At 51.2% G+C, this 19,844-nt stretch overlaps 1 protein-coding gene across 1 annotated transcript in view; it reads left to right on the plus strand.

Annotated features, from left to right (window-relative positions):
• The first annotated feature begins 1,177 nt into the window (after positions 1 to 1,177).
• The window catches only part of TEAD4 (TEA domain transcription factor 4), a 50,168-nt gene continuing 31,501 nt past the window's right edge, over positions 1,178 to 19,844 (plus strand). The window contains exons 1-2 of the mRNA XM_074357792.1: positions 1,178 to 1,587; positions 18,268 to 18,522. Coding sequence (XP_074213893.1) covers positions 18,516 to 18,522 — 7 coding nt within the window. The 5' untranslated portion in view covers positions 1,178 to 1,587; positions 18,268 to 18,515. The remainder of the gene's footprint in view (positions 1,588 to 18,267; positions 18,523 to 19,844) is intronic.

Below are 19,844 nucleotides of genomic sequence, written 5' to 3' on the forward strand. Positions count from 1 at the left end.
TGTGGGCTACCTGGTCCAGTGGAGAAGGGTGTCCCTGTCTCTCTAGATCTCCTGGGATGCGCTGTCATGACCTCCTGGGGCTCCCATCCTGGTCTTGCCCTGGTGACTGCCATGGAGCAGTCCCTGTTTGAGGCTCCGTTCTCCCTCCCAGTGGAAGTTGGGGACACGGGCCGGCTCTGCCCCGTGCCTTCCTGCAGCCGAGGTTAGTCCTGGGTTGCCTGTCTTCCTTTGCCCCCCATGACCCTTTGCTGGCAGGGATTGAGCCGACAGCTCCCTTTAAGGCTCTGAAATTGGAGCTGAACAGCTGCTCCCCAGCCCCCCCTGCCCCGGGGTTTAACCAGCGCAGGGGCCCAGGTGGAGGTGGGGGCAGGGCCGTGTCACTGGGCACACAGCGCCCAGGCTCTGATTCCAGCTTCGCCTTGACCTCTTCTTCCCATGCTTTTGGGTTTTCGTTTAGATACTCAGAAACACTGTGACCACCTCCTGTGTGATGTGGTCCTTGAGCCTCCAGCTCTTGGGGCTGGCCCTTTGGGCACATTTCCACTAGAACTCCAGTCCCTAAGGTCTGTGCCCACATCCTTCTGCCTTTGATCCAGGCCAGCTCCTTGACCGGCAAGAGGAGGGCCCCGCTCCCTGTGGTGCTGACGGTGGGCGGGCCCCCATGGGTGGAGACGCAGGCTTCCTTTGACCCAAACTTCACGGGAACAATAGACTTCAGAGAAGTCACCAGGGGCAGGAAATGGGAGCTGCGCTGAGGCTGGGTGACCCTCATGGGGGATGGGATTGCATATCCGGCCTGAAGGAAAGGCAGGGTGTTGGGGGTGGGCAGAGGGCACTGGGGAGGGGCTGGTGACACACTGGGTGGCACCCCCTTGAAGGGGGCTCTTGACCCAGAAAAACCGGAGCTGCTGAAGTTCATCCTTCTTCCGAACCTTCTGCTTTGTGTCTTACCAGCAGAGCTGTCCCAGTATCTGCCAGCCTGGCTCACGCCATCTCAGCCCCGCCAGAACCACGTCCTCCCTTCCCTTCAAGGCCCTGAGTTGTCGGCGCGAATCGTCCTGGCCCGGATAAAAGGCCAGTTTTGTTTCTTCCTGGCTGATCTCCATCTTGGCGTTGAGCCTTGAGTCATAGTTGACCGTGTGGTGGGCAGAGCTCTGGGTGGGGAAGGAACAGGCCTGGGTTAGCTGGACTGACAACAAAAAGGGATTTTTTTTTTTTAAGCTGCAGTCAGAGCAGGAGGACAGCCAGGACAGACAGGGGGAGATTCCTGCTTGAAGCAGGTGGTGGAACGTCCCGGAAGGTGCGAGCACTCTGATCCTGCCTGCATCTTTGTGAGGAGGGCAGACCTGTCAGAGGGCTAGGACCGCCTTGGGAAGAAGTGAGTCAGGCCACACCGAGTTCAGGTGGCGAGATTCTCACTGATCAGGTTTTGGGGACTTGAGAGAAGCTTCCGGGGTGACCCCAGAACCACCCGAGGGCCTGGGAGGAGCCCCCACAAGTGGGAGGGCGTGAGCATGGCAGAATAACATCCTGACCTGGCGCATCTCTGCAAGGGGACAAGACGGGGGTCCCGGAATCGGCAAGCTGGTGAGTTTCTCATGGATCCCTTGCTGATCCCAGGTCAGGTATTTGATCCAACAATCTGCGGGGACTTCAGAAATGAGGTTGAGGTAACTAGTGGCCAACATGGATTTACTCCACTAAGTCGTGGGAAAATAACCTAATTTGGGTGAAGGGTTTCCTTGGGTTCAAGAAAATCCCATGTGTTCCAGCTGATAACAGCGGGACAGGCAGACGGACCGTAGCTGGTTAAAAGACCGCCCTGAGTACTGGGACCGAGCTCGTGTCATCCTGGGGCGAGGTCTTGGGTGATAAGCCACTGAGCGCTGTCAGTTCTGTGGGTGTTGAGGATAACAGACGTACTGGGGGACAGAACCAGGATTCAGAATCATCTCCATTGACCAGAGTGCTGAGAGTAGGCAGGAACAGGAACCAAAAATCTTTTTCTTGTTAAAATTAATCCATGCTCATTAGAGAAAACCGGGAATATAAAGAAATACCTAAAGGCGAAGATAACGTGGTAACGGAGTGCCACGGCTCCGGGACGAGTGCGGTCACTATTTTGGTGTGTGTCCCTCCAAGTTTGTGTTCCTGCAAACCTCTCTATTTTAAACATAATTGCAATTATACTCTATTCTGGCTTTTTAGCTGCTCAATACTAGATGAAAGTTACTGTGAACTGTCATTTTAAGGATCCGAAGAGTATTACATTATACGAATATACCCTATTTAACTGTGCTCTACTGGATTAAAAAAAAATCATTTTCTGTTTTTAGCCATTAACAATGACTTGACATCTAGCAGTATTAAACATGTTTTCATGTCTCAAGATGAAATCTAAAAAATTTAAATGGAAAATCCTGCATTTAAGTTCAGAACATCAATTATACAGAATAGGGACTTACAGTCAATTCTTGTGGAAAAGAAAACTTGGGGTTTTTAGTTGATGAAGTCAGGGAAGGGGAAATGAGCATTTATTAAGTGTCTACTGATCGCCAGGCGTCATTCTAAACATTTCTCCCAACGTCTCATTGAATCTTCACAGCAGCCCTGAGACAGGGTTTATTCGTGTGCTTTTGTTTTTTAACCTCTACTTCGCGGAGGAGGAAACAGTTACACAGACATTAACGCAAGGTTGGAGTTTGCACCCGGGTCTGCCTGGCTCTCCCTGGTGTGGGTGGGGGGTGTGGGGGCTGCGTTAGGAAGGCCTGAGTCCCCTGTGTGCTCCGGCCACCCTGGCAGCCTCCTCTGGGTTTGAAGGGTGGACAACCCAGACCTAGTGGGTTCTGGGTGGTGAGTGTTGGTAGCAGAGGTAGGGGTGGGTGTGGTCATCCTCTCCAGGAGGCGGCCCTCTTTGCAGCAACAGCAGATTAGCCCTCCGGATCTGAAGTCCATTTCAGGAGGTAGGACTACATGGAACCACATGGAGTTTCTATGCGGAACTTGTCAGGGAAGCTTTGCAGAAGGTCTCTGTGCTGGATGGGAGGTTGGATCAGATGACCTCTGGGGCCTCTGCCTCTTCCCTGTGGTCCTGGCCTCAGCTTCTCCACACTTAGCAGGTGGGCATCGCACTGGGCGAGGAGAGAGCTGTTTTCCCAGCTTTGACATTCTGGAGACTCCGTCCAGCTGGAGGGAGGTGAACCAAAGCTGCTTCATTGCCGGGAGCGAGGCTGAGTGATGTCGAGGGAGGGGGCTGTGTCCCAGCAGTTAGAGAAGGCAGCATGGGGAGATGTGGGTGACATTGCCTGGCACCCCCAGCACTCCGCTGTGAGCTGAGTAAACAGATGCCAGGGTCAGGCTGCACCCTGAGGCTGGGGCGGGGACGATGACCCTGGTGTGGAGCAGTAGCTTTGAGCACAGGCTGCAGAGGCGTGCTTTCTGATGGAAGTGTGTACGTATGTTACCTGGAGCCACATTTAAGAAGTGAGAAGAAACTGGCCCAAGGAATTTTAATAATATATTTTATTAAACTGTTGTGTCTAAAGTAGTATTGCTTAACATGTAGCCAATAGTAAAGCGACATTAATGAGGTGGTTTATGTTGTTTCTCATACAAAGGGCTGGAAATCCAGCCTGTGTCTTTCACCCAACAGAACCTGTCAGTTGCACCAGCCACTTTGCAAGTCCCCAGCAGCCAAGTGGCTGTGGCCAGAGTTTGGACAGTGTGGCTTCACAGTCAGCCTGCCGCTTATCAGCTCCGTGGCCCTGGGCAAGTTTCCAAACTGCAGTACGTCTTATTTTCCCCTCTGCAGGTGGGGACAGGAATAATAACAGAGCCAACCTCATATGGTGGATGTAAAGATTAAATGAGGTAGTATTTGTAAAGTACTTCGGTTTTTTGCCTGGCAAATATTAAACACTGTGAAAGTGTTTATCAAATACGTGACCTATAATTGGTCCTTAACCCCTGGCAAGCTAGAGTTTGTAAGAGGGAGAGGCTGGTGATGAAAGCCAACTGTAGAGGGGCCCTGGGGTGTCACTGGAGGGCTGTGCCTGTACCCCGAGTTGTACAGACTGAAATGGACTTCAGATCCTATGGGTTGATGTGCTGTTCTGCAAAGAGGGCCGCCTCCTGGGAGAGCAATGACAGCACCCTGACGACAGGACAGGTTCCAGTCCCTCAGCAGGTGTGCCCTGAGCGTCTGTCTCCTCGGGGCTTGGAGCTGTGCTGCGTGGCATAGAGGAAAAAAGCATCCTTGGCGATGCTGCATCGTGCATCCCGTGACCTAGTGTTGGAATGGGAGGCGGGGTCACGTCCAGCACGTGGAGGCTTCAGCAGCAGTCGGGCTGCTTATTCAAGAGAAGAAGTAAAGCCGTATCAGTGACTTCCGATACCCTCCTCGGAGCTCCGCCAGCCCCAGCAGCGCCAGCTCTCCTCTCTTGGCATCAGCCCCCTCCGCTTGCGCCTGCCCTCAGCCAGCCCACAGTGGTCACGGAGCACCCACTGTTTGCCCGGCACCGTGCCAGGTGCAGTGGGGGGAATGTGCAAGCCAGGACCTGCTTGCGACCCAGTAGGGGGGACAGACTGAGTAGCAAACACTGAGAGTCTGCGAGGTGCCTGAAGTGCAAACTGGAGACACAAGCAAGTGCTGAGGGGGTGCCTGCTAAAGAGGATTTGTCCTGATGGGCTGGGAGCAGTCAGGGAGGCTTCCAGGAGGAGGAGGCACTTGCGCTAGCTTTGAAGGATGGGTAGGTTTTTGGCAGCTGCGTGTGTGTGCGTGCGTGTGCGTCCTTGTGTGCATGTGTGTGTGTGTGTGTGTGTGTGTGTGTAAAAGAAGGTCGGAGAGGAAGAGCGGGAGGAAGGAGAGGGCAGGAGAAATATCTGTAAGAGGACAGTGATCTCAGGGCTGTGGTTGTGAAATGACTAGAGGAAGGGTGGTAACTGGGCTTTGTGAACAGGTGGGTATGAGCTGGGCCCTCTGAGCAGAATAAAAAGGACTTTTTAAAACATTGGTTTTTTAACTTACACGCAGCAAAGTTTACTCCTTGTGCTGTAAGGTGCTGTGGGCTTTGGCGCACAGAGTCGGGTGTTCACCACCACAATCAGGACACAGCAGTCCACCCCCCGGGCAGTCCCCGCCCCCCACGCCCACCCTGGCACCCCAGATCTGTCCTCACTCCCGCGGTCCTGCCTTTTCAAGAACATCGGGTGGAGCGCCAGCGTGTAGCCCTGGGGTCTGCACCTTCATCGGCAGGCCCGCCCCGCCAGGTGCTGCCGTGTGGCTCAGTGCTTTGTTCTTTTTCGCTGCTGAGCGGTAACGACCCTGCTCGCCGATGTCCCGCAGCGCGCCCGTCCCTTCGCTGGGTGAAGGACTTTTGGGCGGTTTCCAGCCTTTGCTGGTTTTGTAAAGCTGCCGTCAACACTGCAGTGCAGGTTTCTGCGTGAGCACAGGCCTTCATTTCTCTGGCATGAACACCTAGGAGTGGGACTGTGGGTTCGCACAGCACGGGTGTGTTTAATGTTTTAACCAAACTGCCGAACTGCTCTCCAGGGTGCACCGTTTTGCATCCCTCCCTCCCTCCCAGCAGCGCGGCCGCCCGGGCACTAGGCGCGCCTGGTGCCGTCAGGGCTCTGGCTCTGCTGGGCCGCTCCGGCCCCGGGCACAGGCTGAGCTTGCATTTCCTCGGCGGCTGAGACACTGAGCAGATTTCTGCGTGCTGGTTTGCCCTTCACGCAGCTTCCTTGGTGAGATGTCTGTCCAGTCTTTTGCCTGTTTTTTCTCATGATTGTTTTGTTGTTTCCAGAGCAACAAATGCTCCTGCCCAACTGGGGTTTCCACCTCTCACGTGGCCTTGTTTCCAAACTGGATGACCCTTCATTCCGGAATGGGAGGTGGGGCCGGTGTGGGCCTGCAGGAGTCAGCGCTGGGTGGGTGGGTGGCTGGCGCAAGAGGGAATCAGTGGGTGAGTTTCTGGATCAGGGTGGGTCCTCTGTGGTGTGACCTCAGCCTTGGGTGGAGGGCTGTGGGCCCTTGGAACTTTTAGCCCTGTCCAGGCAGGTGGCTCTGAGACAGAACAATCCCATAAAAATGACCAAGGGTGGGGTGAGTGCCGCCTCCTGCTTCTTGTACAGATTCAGTCCAGCCTGCCCCCCTCCTGCGTCCTGGGGGCCGTGGTGCTCCCCAGATGCTGGTGTCTTCATTCTTCCTGGGACAGGCCTTTCCCAGAGATGAGTAAGGCCGGGGGTGTGGGCAGAGCTGAAGGTGGGGCTCACGTGCTGCTCTCCTGGCTGCAGAATCAGACCCCCCCATCTCCTGTCCCCAGGGAACTGCTGGCAAAGAGGGCGGAGCTGTTGTGCTGGACGACGTGGGGAAGGGGCCGAGCCTCACACGCGGAGCCCTGGTGCACAGCATGTGACCCGAGGATGGAATGGGGTGTCCTTGCTTCCTGGGTCGGGGGGTGTTGGGAGGAGCAGGGCTTAGTCAAGAGCTCAGCCCGGTGCCAGGCACAGGGTGCACATTCAGACTGGCACCTCCCAGCCTTCTTGTTGACGTGGTCCTCTCTCTGGTCAGCGGTGTCTGGTGCCTCTGTCCTGCAGGGTCTCTGCTCAGGGCCCAGGGCCGCAGGCTGTAGGGGAGGTGGCACCCCTGCTCCACCCTGAGTCCCGTCCTCCTCGTCCCTCCCTGGCCTACTGAGTGACAGCTGAGCAGCCAGGCTCCTTGGGACCTTGGGGATGTCCATTCACCCCGGTCCTTGGACATCCCTGCTCTACTTGGTAAGAGTGACGTCCACTTAAGAGGGGCTGATGTGCACTGTTCACAGTAGCCACGATCTGGAAGCGACCTGAGTGTCTGTCGACAGATGATGACTGGATGTAGAAGGTATATACACAATGGAATCCTGCTAAGCCTTAAAAAGAATGAAGCAATGCTGTTTGCAGCAACATGGTTGGACCTAGAGGTGATCACCCTACGTGAAGTCAGACAGAGAAAGACGAATATCATATGACACCACTTTTATGTGGAACCTTAAAAAATGACACAAACGAACTTATTCATAAAACAGAAACAGACTCACAAACATGGAAAACAAACTCATAGTCACCAAAGGGGAGAATGGGGGAGGGATAAGTTAGGAGTCTGGGTTTAACACACACACACATTACTGTATATAAAATAGATAAACAACAAGGTCTTACTGAGAAGCACAGGGGACTATATTCAACATCTTGTAACAACCTATAGTGGAAAAGAGTATAAAAAGGAATATACGTGTGTGTGTAACTGAATCACTCTGCTGTGCCCCAGAAACCAACCCAACATTGTAAATCAACCAAACTACCATCTAAAAAAAGAGTGGCTGATAGAAGACCACTGACAGGGCCGAGTGCCAGCAAGTGTCCAGGCTGCGCCTTCGTGGACCGGGCCAGGGAGCCCTCAGGGCAGAGCCATGCCCGGTGGGGGGCTGAGGAGCTTTGTGTCAGGCTGTGGGCCTTGTCCCCGCTGCCCCCAAGCCACTCACACCTCAGAGCACATGACAGCCTCCGCTCCCAACTAAAGTCTCAGCCGCTGAAGGCCTGAAACCATTTCTTCAGAGTTTAGTCGGAGACCAGGTACTCAATAGATGGTTTTTAAAAAATAAAAACTCAACTTTATTGTGGCATAAATGGCACAAAAGTGTAAGACGTTTAAAGTGCACACCTGGTGATCTGATGTCATGCACACTGTGAACGGATTTCCTCCATCTGGTTATCGGCATGTCTGCCACCTCACAGATTTATCTTTGCACATGTGCATGTGAACGTGTAAGTCCTCCTCTCTCAGCAGATTCCAGGTATACAGTCCGGTGTCAGCAACTGTAGTCACTGTTGCACATCAGACCTCAGACCTTAAGGCCGGCACTTGTGCCGTCTTACCCACCTGCCCCGTTTCCTCCGCCCTCAGGAGACGTCTGTGGACGGACTGGTGTCAGGAATTAAATGAGTACAGAGACCCCACCCCCCAGCTGGAAAACAACTTGTGTAAACTCAGAGATGGTGAGGAGACCAGGGGGCTGGAGAGAGGGGCAGGCGAGTCTGGGGGGAGGCTGGGGTCCCCTCTTCCTGATTTCCCCCCCGTTCTTATTTTCTTATTTACAAACAATTTTTTGGGGGGTGGTGGCAATTAGCTTTGTTTATTTTAAATGGAGGGGCTGGGGACTGAACCCAGGACCTTGTGCCTGCTAAGCATGCGCCCTACCTGCCCTCTCTCCTGTTCTTATTTAAGGAACGAGGTCAGGGCAGTGAAGGCCCAGAGATGACCCCTCGCTCCCTCAGAAGGGTCAGGCAGTTTGCACAGAGGCCTCTGCCTTGTGCTCCTGCGTCAATGTGTGTGGCACCTTGTGGCCCTTGTACAGTTGGGTCCAGTCTCCAGAGCCCAGTCTGGTGGGAATGGCCGGGTGATGAGGGGAGAGCCATTTTTGTCTCACTTTGAGGTCTATTGGATGGGAAAGACCCACACTCCATCCAATGAGATGTTCTGTGACAACCACGTTCCCTTGGGGTTCAGAGACGTGACTCTGCTGGCCTTGATAACCAGGCGTTGCAGACAAGCCCAGCCGCCTGAAGGAGAGATTGAGGCAGAAGGGGACCCGCCGCCCCCCCCCCCCCGGTTGCTTTAGTCACCCCACCCCGCCCCATCTCCTACATCTTTATATTTGAGACTCATGCGTCTGGAAGATTGGGATTGGTTCCTGGAAGGAAACCCCAAGGTTCCTTTTCTTCCCCAGTTCTCAGCTACAGGAGTCGTTGAGATGAAGGACGGGTGAGCCCTGGAGGTGGTGAGGTGCGGCGTCTGCGGGTGGAACGTCAGAGCCCACAGATCCTGAGGGTCCTGTGTGGCTGGAACCTGTAGCCTGGATCCCAAAGCTCTCAGGGGCACGGAGAGAACCATTTCTATCCTTGTAATTGGGAGGGAGACTCGGGCCCTCTCCCAACTGTCTCTCCCTCGCTTTCTGGATGGCATCAGGCAAGTCTTACAAACTCTCTGAGTGTCGGTCTCCACCGCTTCCGGTTTGGGGGAGGGAGTGTGGGGAGGAGGGCACAACCTGTGTTGACCCCCAGTGAGTTAGAGATACTGTGATAAAAGGAAGTGAGTTGTCCTTGACCAGGGAAAGGGGATCTGTGGAAGAATCGACTCCTTAAGGATTCTGTGTGCTGTCCAGAGCCCCAGCACGGAGCTGGGAGAGGTGGGGGACAAGGATGTATGAGAAGCAGTCACGTTCTCAGGCAGCTCACAGCCAGTGGGGGGGACCAGGTGAGCACAGGTGTGCTCACTTTTACAGGACCAGGTGTTGTCGCTGTTTGAGTGGCATGTTGGGGGCTCTAGACGCTGGGGGAGTCAGGCAGCTTAGAGTCCACTGATGGCCATGGAGGGCTACTGAGGGGGTGGTCTTTCAGAGCAGGAGACGGGTGTCTTGAGGACAGCACCGTGGATGGGCAGGAGACTGGACTGCAGGGTCTGAGGTCTGGTGTCGCCACTTTCTCAGGGCAGGTTCTCTTCTTTTTTTTTAAATTGAAGTACAGTCAGTTACAATGTGTCAGTTTCTGGTGTCCAGCATCATGTCCCAGTCATGCATATACATACATATATTTGTTTTCATATTTTTTCCATTGTAAGTTATTACAAGATATTGAATATAGTTCCTTGTGCTCTACAGAAGAAATCTGTTTATCTATTTTGTGTATAGTAGTTAGCATTTGCACTCAGGGCAAGGTTTTGACCCTCCTTGAGCCTCGGTTTCTCCCTTTATAACCTGGGGAGCGTGGCTCCCTTCCTGTCCTGAAAGTGTTCTTGACAAGCTCACGAAAAGATCTTGGTAACAGCCGGTAAGTTCCCGATTCTTCTCGGAAGTCCTGACTCACTGATGTCTGTGGTCCCTAGGTTGGTGCTGAGGGCTGTTTGGACCTGGAGTTTGCCTTGGGTGGGCCACCTGGTGGCCTTTTGGGTGGAGGGGTGGGGGCAGGGCAGGAGGCCTCCGGGCCAGGCCCTGGGAGCCAAGTCAGGGATTATTTTTGTTCCTTTGCTCGTGTCACCTGGCCTGGGCTTAACGATGCCATCTGTCCCCCTCCAGCTCTCATCCTGGCTGGCCCCAGAGGGTCACTGGAGGAGGGGAAGGAGCACGGGGACCCTCCCTTCCCCCCTAACCAGCTGCGGGCAGAGGCTGTGTGGGGGCTTTGCCTGGTGAAGGAAGCAGCTGCCAGGCCCGGGCCGTGGGCTGTGAGGCTGGGAGAGGCCAGGCAGCCAGACCTGTGGGCTGGGAGCAGCTCCAGTTTGGTAACAAATTCCGTGGCCCAGAACCTTGTGTGACCCGCTGCCCTGCTCTCCCTGGGATGGACCCAGGCTCGCGAACGGGGAGTGCAGGTCCTTAGCAAACCTCCCCGTGGGGCAGCACCGGGGCCCAGCTTCTGCAGGAGTCCGAGGTGCTCCTCCCACCCGCCGGTCCAGCCCATCTCTGCTGGAGGAAGGGCCCAGGGACCACGGCCCCTGGCTCCCCCGGGGGGGGCCCACGGGGCGTCAGGGAAGTTGGGCCGCCCTCCTTCTCATCTGACTTTCTGGCCTCCAGGACACCTTCTGTTTTTGGTGTCAGATCCCAGAAGAAAATCTAGGGAAAGCCAGGACACAGGAGGCCTTAGGTATTAATATTATTAACTAATATTAATTACTGTTAGGTCTCTTCAATAAGTGGTGCTGGGAAAACTGGACGGCTCCATGTGAAAGAATGAAATGAGAGCATTCTCTAACACCGTTTACAAAAATAAACTCGAAGTACGTTAAAGACCCAAACGTAAGCCTGGATACTATAAAACTCCCAGAGGAAAACAGGCAGAACACTCTTTGACATAAATTACAGCAACATATTTTTCAATCCATCTCCTAGAGTAATGGAAATAAAAGCAAAAAATGAGCAAATGGGACCTAATTAAACTAAAAAGCTCATGCACAGCAAAAGGGACCATAAATAAAATGAAAAGACTACCTGAAGAAGGGGAGAAAATATTTGCAAATGATGCAACCAACACTGGATTAATTTCCAAAATATACAAACAGCTCATAGAGCTCCATATCAAAAAAAAAAAACCCAAACAATTCAACCAAAAAATGAGCAGAAGACCTAAACAGACATTTCTCCGAAGACATCCAGATGGCCAACAGGCACATGAAAAGATGCTCAACATCACTAATTATTAGAGAAATGCAAATCAAAAGTACAATGAGGTATCGCCTCACATCAGTCAGAAGGGCCATCATTAAAAAGTCTACAAATGATAAATGCTGGAGAGAGTGTGAAGAGAAAAGAACCCTCCTGCGCTGTTGGTGAGAATGTAAATTGGTGCAGCCACTATGGACAGTAGTATGGAGAGTCCTTAAAAAACTAAAAAGAGTTACTGTATGATCCAGCAATCCCACTCCTGGGCATATATCCAGAAAAAAACTAATTCAAAAAGAGACATGCTCCCCAGTGTTCATAACAGCACTGTTTACAATAGTGGAGACATGGAAACAACCTAAAAGTCCGTCAACAGATGACTGGATAAAGAAGAAGTGGTGTATATATTACAATGGAATACTACTCAGCCATAAAAAAGAATGAAATAATGCCATTTGCAGCAATATGGATGGACCTAGAGATTATAGTATTAAGCGAAGTAAGACAAAGACAAAAATCATATGATATCACTTATTTGTGGAATCTAGAAAAGAAAATGGTACAAATGAACTTATTTACAAGTCAGAAATACACTCACAGACATAGAAAACAAACTTCTGGTTACCAAAGGGGAACCAGGTGGGAAGGAGGGATAAATTAGGAGTTTCGGATTAGCAGATACACACGACTATATATAAAACAGATAAACAACAGGACCTACTGTATAGCACAGGGAACTATGTTCAATAGCTCGTAATAACCTATAATAAAAAAGAACATGGAAAAATAATATATATTTGTATAAATGAATCACTATACTATACACCTGAAACTAACACAACATTGCACATCAACTATACTTCAATAACAAAAATTAAAATGAAAAATAAAAGATTTTGGCTGGACCTTAAGGATGCGTGGGAGTGGGCGGGGGCTGAGGCGGAATGTCACAGGCAGCTCTTCCCGGCACGGAGGAAGAGCGTGGCATGTTGGGATGGCGTTTGGGTGTGAGGCTGGGTGCAAGGAAGAGGGAGTACAGAGGATGGTGCAGTTGGATGGAAGGTGTGGCCAGAAAGCCGGAATCAGCGGATGAAGGGTCCTATAAAATCCCATCAGGAAGTGTGTCCTTTTATCTAAGAGCGTGGGAAAGCCATTGAAATGTTTTAAGTGGAGGGAGCATGTGGGCAGGGTCGGGCTATAGAAACGTCGTCTGCAGTGGGAAGATTATGGAGTCCGGATGGGGCTGGCCCAGTCTTCCAGGTGAGTGCAGAATGTGGTCATTCTTTGTTTTTGGGAGATAAGAGGGAAAAGTCCAAATGCACTGCTGGGCTTCTGGCCTTTGGGTAGATGGTGGTGTCCCTTCCTGAGAGACAGGAGGAGCAGGATTCAGACACAAGCTGAAGGGTGTTGAGCTGGAAGAGCTTTGGAGACGTCTGAGGGCCAGTGGGTGGTTGCTAGGGAGCCCGAACTCAGGAAGGATGTTCAGGTTTGGGAATCAGTGAGACATACAGTGAGATGTCAGCCATGGATGGGGGTCCCCCAAGAGGTGTGTGTTCAGGGCTTAGAAAGGAGGGGTCATGCATGGCAAGGGTCTGATCGAAGGCAGAGCCCTGGGAGAAAAGCAGTCAGTCAGACAACTTGGGCACCACCTCGGGCTTCCACGTGTGTTGAGAATCAGCTTATTAGGTTTCATGGAAAACCTTGTGGGATTTTTATTCTGAGTTCTGCTGAATTTATGACTTACCTGGAGAGATTCAACCTCCTTGTGATACTGTTTTCCTGTCCATGTATTTAGGTATGGCGTTTTCAAAACAATGACCATCTTCTCTGTAAAGATCTCATTCTTTGTTAGACTTATCACTACTGGATGAATTATGGCTTTGGTTTCTAAATGGGGGATTTTTAAAAATTAGATTGTCTAATATCTTATTGCTGGCAGAAAAGAACGGAATTGATTGATAACGTTGATTTGCTGGGCTCTCTTAGAAGTTTTCCTGATGATTTGTTTATGGAATCTTTTTGGTCTTCTCTCGTAATTCCTCAGAATAGTGACAGTTTGACGTCCCTTCTAACCTTCGGATCTCTTTTCTTGTTGTTGTTCTACCGTGTTGGCCAGGACTTCCATTGCAGTGTGAGTGGAAGTGTTAAGAGTGAGCATTCTTTAGCTTATTCCTGGCTTCAAATGCAATGCTTTTAGTGTTTAATTATTAAAAGTCCTGGCCACCAGTTCCACCAGTTTTTAACCCCTTACCAACCAGCAAGTGTTCAGCGCTAGCTGGCTATCCTACAGTTCAACTCAGTTCTAACCTTACCTCCTGGGAGACAGCATGAGACCCCACAGGTTGAGGGCTCAGTCCCACGAGACCTCCCCCACCCCCTGCAAGCTCAGGTTATCACCGGCCACAGATCGGAGATCCCAGTGACCCCCTCCTTGGGTTCAGTTAATTTGCTGGAATGGTTCACAGGACTCAGAGAAACGTTGCATTTATTGGATTACTGGTTTACTGTAAAAGGGTGTAACTCAGGAACAGCCAGATGGAAGAGATGTACAGGGTGAGGTCTGGGGAAAGGGCACAGAGCTTCTCCCCAAATCTTCACGTGTTCATCAGCTCAGAAGCTCTCAGAACCTTCTCCTTTCCTGTTGTTATGGAGGCTTCATTACAAGGGCATGATTGATTAAATCGTGGGTCACTGGTGATTAATTCAACCTCCCACCCCCTCCCCTCCCCAGAGTTTGGGTGGGTGGGGCTGAAAGTTCCTCCCTCTGATCATTTGGTTGGTTCTCCTGGCCACCAGCCCCCATCCTCAGGTGCACCTCATTCCCATATAAAATGACACCTTTATGTCTATTAAGGGTTTTGGGAGCTTCATGCCAGAAACGGGACAAAGACCAAATACATACTTCTTATTATAAATCATAATATCCCAGTAAGTTTTCGGAAAAAACCTTTTGTCAGATGAAGGCAGTTCCTTTTGTTTCCAGTAGTTTGCTAAGAGTTTTTATTGTGCATGGGTCTTGAATTGTATCAAATGCATCTTCTGAACTTACGGTTCAGATTTTTCTGGGTGTATGTGTGTGTATGTATGCATTGCACAGCCAAATTTAGTTGTCTTCGTTGTTATTTTTATGTAGTTAGTATTTAGACTCACTCTTTTTTTTTTTTCTTTTTCAAATGGAGGTACTGAGAATCGAACCAAGTACCTTGTGCATGCTCAGCACACGCTTTACCAACTGAGCTACACCCCTCACCCCTGATTCACTGTTACTTTTACAAATAACAAGCAAGTCACCTTGCTTCATTACTCTTCCATGTATGTAGTACCTTTTCATACCAGGTCCCTTTTTTTTTTCAGATACCTCCTTTACTATTTTTTTCTCCCACAGTGAAGGTCTGTTACTACTGAATTCTCTCCATCTTTATCTGAAAATGATTTTACTTAATGTTCATTCTTTTTTTCTCTACGGAATCTCATTAAAAGTTTTTAATTAAAAATTGTTTTCATTTATTTATTTTTTATTCTTATGTTTTACTGAAGTGTAGTCGATTTACAATGTTAGTTTCAGGTGTTTAATGTTCATCCTTGAGTGATACTTAGGTTGGGTGTCTAATTTGAGGCTGACAGTTGCTCTTCTCTCTGTAATTTGGAGGTGTTGTCTTGGATCTGCTCGTTGAGAAGTTCATCGTCAATGTACACAGTCAGTGTGATAGTCCTTCCCTTGTCAGTAATCTGCTCTTTAAGGTGGACTCTCTGTCTTTGGTATTCTTCAGTGTCTCTATAATATGGGTTTATTTTATGTGAATTTATCTTGGTTAGGATTCGGTATGGTTCCTGAATCAGAGGGTTCGTGTGTTTCCTTAATCCTGGGGAATTCCCTGCCATTATTTTTTAGATTGTTGTTCTGCTTCATTTTCTATGTTCTCTCTTTCTCAAATGTCAGTTGAAGGTATGTTGAACTGCCTTATTGTGCTCTTGCTCTTTATTTGCATTTTTTTTTAAAGCATTTATGAACTATCCTGAGATAATCTTCCAGGTTATTAATTCTTTCTCTAGCTGTGTCTAATTGCTGTTATTCTCAACCATTGGGTTTTTTTTTTTTTAACTTTTTTTTTATTGAGTTATAGCCATCTTACAATGTTGTGTCGAATTCCAGTGTAGAGCACAGTTTTTCAGTTATACCTGAACATACGTATATTCATTGCCACATTTTTTTTTTCACTGTGAGCTACCACATTGAGTTTTTAACTTCAGTGACTAAAATGTTTATTTCTAAATATTTCATTTGGTTCTTCTTCCAGTCTGCTTTGTATTTTTTGGTAGTGTCTAATTCTCATCTTTCCAATTCCTTGTTTAAGTCAATAATCATTTTAAATACAATTATGTAATAGTTTTTACCAGATTGTTCAATTATCATAGTTCTTGGGGATCCAATCCCATTAAATCTTGATCATGGTGGATTATTTTCACTTAAATGTTGTCATTTTGGGTTTTGAGATCCTTTAGTGAGGATTTTGATCTCCGCAGTCTGCGTTAAGGCTGTCTTTTCAGAGATTTTCAGCCTTGGCTCTTGAGTAATAGAAAACTCAAATCTCAAATCCACTTAAGGGCAGGTCCTTGGCTACAGATTCTTAGGAGAGACAATTCTTTTTTATACCTAGGGTGTAGGCCAAATCTTCCTTGTCATACTTTGTCAATAGTCTACCTTTCCTCTGAGGACTGAGGTATTGTCCTCAGTTCCGACCCCCGGTGTCTCTCAGGTGTAAGGTCTCATGTGGGTGGCTGCTAAAACCCAGAGGCCTCGTTACTAAGACCGGCGTCGCCCCCTCCGTCCTGGAGCTGTCGTGACAGCGCGTTGGGTAATTGCTAAAGCTTAGAATTCTCTCGTTTGGGGGCCTCTTTGCTTTTTTACTTTACTATGCATTTTTTTTTTTCAGCTACACATTTAAAAGTGTATTTCTTATGTTTAATTTTATTGTTTCTAAATTTCTTTTATAGAATGAGAGTTTTAAAAATCTTCTTTTCTACCATATTGCCAGGAATTAAAGTTAGGAACTCTTGACAGAAGTTTGTTTCAGACGGTACAGAAAAATGTTCCGACGTTCACAGTAGGATCAAGACCAGAATTTCTGGTGGAGAATAAGCTAGTTTCTTCCAGATCAGGTGACCCCCTCAGACACGCTTTGAGGGAAATTTATTTTAAGAGCCACAGAAAGGAAGTCACACTTGTTTTGCTAGAAGATGCGGGACCCTGGAGGGTGGACACCCAGCTGTAGTCCTGATCTGCTGCGTGACCTCAGGCATGTCCCTAGGCCTTTCTGGTCTGTGCCCTCATCAGCAAGCTGAGGGGATTGGTTTCCTCAAGGGTTCCTGCTTTGAATTTCAGTGGTTCTAACCTCCTTCCACCCTCACGTCTGTGCCAGCACCCAGGCTCAGCTCCTTAGAACCTCCACACCCTCCCAGGATGTGCTGGCCCCCACTCGACATCCTCTCGTCCACCGTGAACTTGACCACACTCACTCTCATACCCACCCATCTGTGAGCAATGGTGTGCCTCTCACAGGCCTGGGGAAGGGGGAGAGGGTGAGGAGCGCTCTGGGAAGGTCTTATCTCCAAGAGCCCTGGATGGAAGTGGGTATTTAGACTCCTAGCCCTGGGTTTGGGCTGCTGGACCACACTGTTCCTCCTGGCCAATGGGGGAGAAGAAAAGGGGTGACGTGTGTGATGGGGAGAGGTCCTCCCTTGCAGATGTGCTTGGTTGCCGGGAGAGCAGGGCTGCCGGGATCTCGGGGAGGGCCTTGGGAGATAAATGGTTCCCATCTGGTGCTCGTAACTCAAAAACTGCCTTAAAATGACTGGGATGTCGTCCTTCCCAAACCCCTGAGAATCATGCCCAGAAATTCACAGCTTGGACAGTTGGCGCCAAGAGGTCGCTGGGTTTGTCACATGCTGGTGGCTAGGGCAGGGCTGTATTGTCACCTGGAGGTACCAGGAGGTCAGCCCTGCTGTAGCCCCGACACGTGAGAATCTGCCAGGGCTAGACTCTTCCTCTAAAAAGAGCCCGAGCTGGGATGGACTAGGAGAATTGGTGGCCTGCGTTTTGTTTTTGCATGCTTCTTTTAATTTAAATTTTTGATTGTGGTAAAAAGCACACACCGTCTATCATCTTAGCCATTTTTGAGCTTACAGTTCAGTAGTGTGAGAAGTATATTCACACTGTTGTTCAGCAGATCTCCGGAACCTTTCCGTCTTGCAGAAGCCAAGCTCCATACCCATTAAACAGCGCCTCGCGCCTGCTCCTGCCCTGCCCCTGGTAACCGCCATTCCACGGTCTGTCTCTGTGACGTCGGCGACTCTTAGTACGTCATACACGTGGAGGCACACAGCATTTGTCTTCTGTGACTGTCTTCTGTGACTGTCACTTAGGCTAATGTCCTCAGGTTCATCCGTGCTGTGGCGTGGGTCAGAACTGTCTTCCTTTTTCAAGCTCGTACCCCACTGCATGTGGCACCACGTTTGGTTTATTCGCCGTCCGTCCATGGACACCTGGGCTGCTCCCCGCTCCTGGCCGTTGTGGATCGTGCTGCTGTGAACGTGGGTGCACAAGTGTCTCTTTGAGACCCTGCTTTCAGTTCTTTCGGGTGTGTACCCAGAAGGAGAACTGCTGGGTCACAGGGTACTTCTAGTTTTGATTTTCTGAGGGGCCTCCATACTGTTTCCCTAGTGGTCGCACCGCTTTGTGCTCCAGCAGCAGTGCCCAGTATGCTGCATCCTTCGGCCCCTCTTTGGCTTAATGTGGACCATCCCTGCACTTGGTCCTTGTCTCTGACTTCTCAGCCCATCTGGGTTCTTAGGGTCATGGTCAGAGAGTTCTTGGTCACTGAGCTCCTTTGACAGGGTGAGAAGTTGAGGGCTGCAGGGGTGGGGGACATGACCTGCCCTCGACCCCCTAGACCTTCCACCTCACTCTCTGTCCCCTGGGATCGCTGGCCTTTCCCTCTGGGCACCTGGTCCTGGGGGTGGCACTCCCGGGGTCCCCCGTCCACACAGCTGTCCACCAATGCCATGGCTTCTGCCCAAACAGGTCCAACGGGCGCTCCTCCAAGCGGAGCCTTGGAGGGCAAGGCCGGCACCATTACCTCCAACGAGTGGAGCTCTCCCAACTCCCCCGAGGGGAGCAACGTCTCTGGGGGCAGCCAGGCTCTGGACAAGCCCATCGACAATGACGCGGAGGGCGTGTGGAGCCCTGACATCGAGCAGAGCTTCCAGGAGGCCCTGGCCATCTACCCGCCCTGCGGTCGGCGCAAGATCATCCTGTCGGACGAGGGCAAGATGTACGGTAAGGAGTCTGCTGGGCCTGGGCAGCAGGCCCCCCAACTCATGGTGCAGCCCTGAAAACAGCCCCTGCATAGCCGCGCAGTCCCCTCCAGGTGGTGGTGGGTGGGTGGCCTCTTGGGGCTTCTCCCAGGTGGACACTCCTGAACTCTTTCTTGGGCTCCCAGGGGATGGGTGGGCGGGGAGGGTGGTGAGAAGGTGGTGGTGCAAGACCTGGAAAAACAGAACATCCCCCCAGGGCAGACTGGGAAAATCCCACCAGCCACCTCCCAGGCAAATTCCTGGTCTTCTCCCAGCTTCCCCCTTTGTGTGAAGGGCAGTTAGGAAGGTGGTCCTGGCTCGTTCCCTCACTCCCTCGCTCGTAAGGCTTCTGAGTGCCAGGTAAGGGCAGGTCTACTCCCTACCCCAGTGCGGTGGGGGTGGGCACACATGCACCGGCACACAAGGCAGACGGCAGAGTCCCCTCCAGCCGAGAGCGATCAGGGAAGGCCAGCGATGCGCGACAGACAGAGACGGCGTGTCCAGCAGTCCCGTGAGAGGACCAGGCGGTCTGCCTGGGGCTGTGTTGACTTTTGGACGGAAGAGAGCATCTGAGGAAGAAACACAAACCCTGAGCAGCCGATGGAAGGCCCGGGCGTCTTTCATTGCCACTGCAAAGTTCCCCAGGACCCCCAGCTTGAAACAGCCATCTTGGGCAGGAGCCGGGGGGCGTCTCCGTGACTGTCAGGAACCGCTGACAACAGAGGGTCTCACCCTGCTCCCAAGAGATGGCCCCAGGCCAGGTTCCCACCCCGCGGGTCTTCCGTTCAGACCCCCCCTCACAGGTGCACCCCACCGGCGCCCCCCTCCCCGGCCTCCCCTCCCCCGGCACAGATACTTTGTCAGCCGTTTGGAGGCCACTGTGTGAGGGCCCATGGGGGCCGACGATACTCACCTCCTCGGACTGCTGTGAGAAATCACTGCACGTCCAGGGTGCGCCTCGATGCCGGAAAAATGTACCATCTCGCGGGTCCCAAGGTGGAAGCCTGAACCTGAGGGGTCTGTAGGGCTGGCTCGTCTCAGGGACTCTGAGGAGGGTGTGTTCTGTGCCTCCCAGATTCTGGTGGCAGCTGGCAGCCCTCGGTGTCCTTAGCTTGCGGCTGCGTGCCTCCCGGCTCTGCTCCTGTTGTCACATGGCCGTCCTCTCTGCGTGTCTCTGGGCCCTCTTCCCTTATAGGGAGCCAGTCACTGGGATTTTGGGCCCACCTCAATCCAGCACGACCTCATCTTAACTCATGACGTCTGTGAATGTGGCCTGTTTCCAAACAAGGCCACATTCTGAGGGTC

The sequence above is a fragment of the Camelus bactrianus genome, chromosome 34 (genome assembly GCF_048773025.1).
Source record: "Camelus bactrianus isolate YW-2024 breed Bactrian camel chromosome 34, ASM4877302v1, whole genome shotgun sequence".
NCBI classification, from domain to species: domain Eukaryota; kingdom Metazoa; phylum Chordata; class Mammalia; order Artiodactyla; family Camelidae; genus Camelus; species Camelus bactrianus.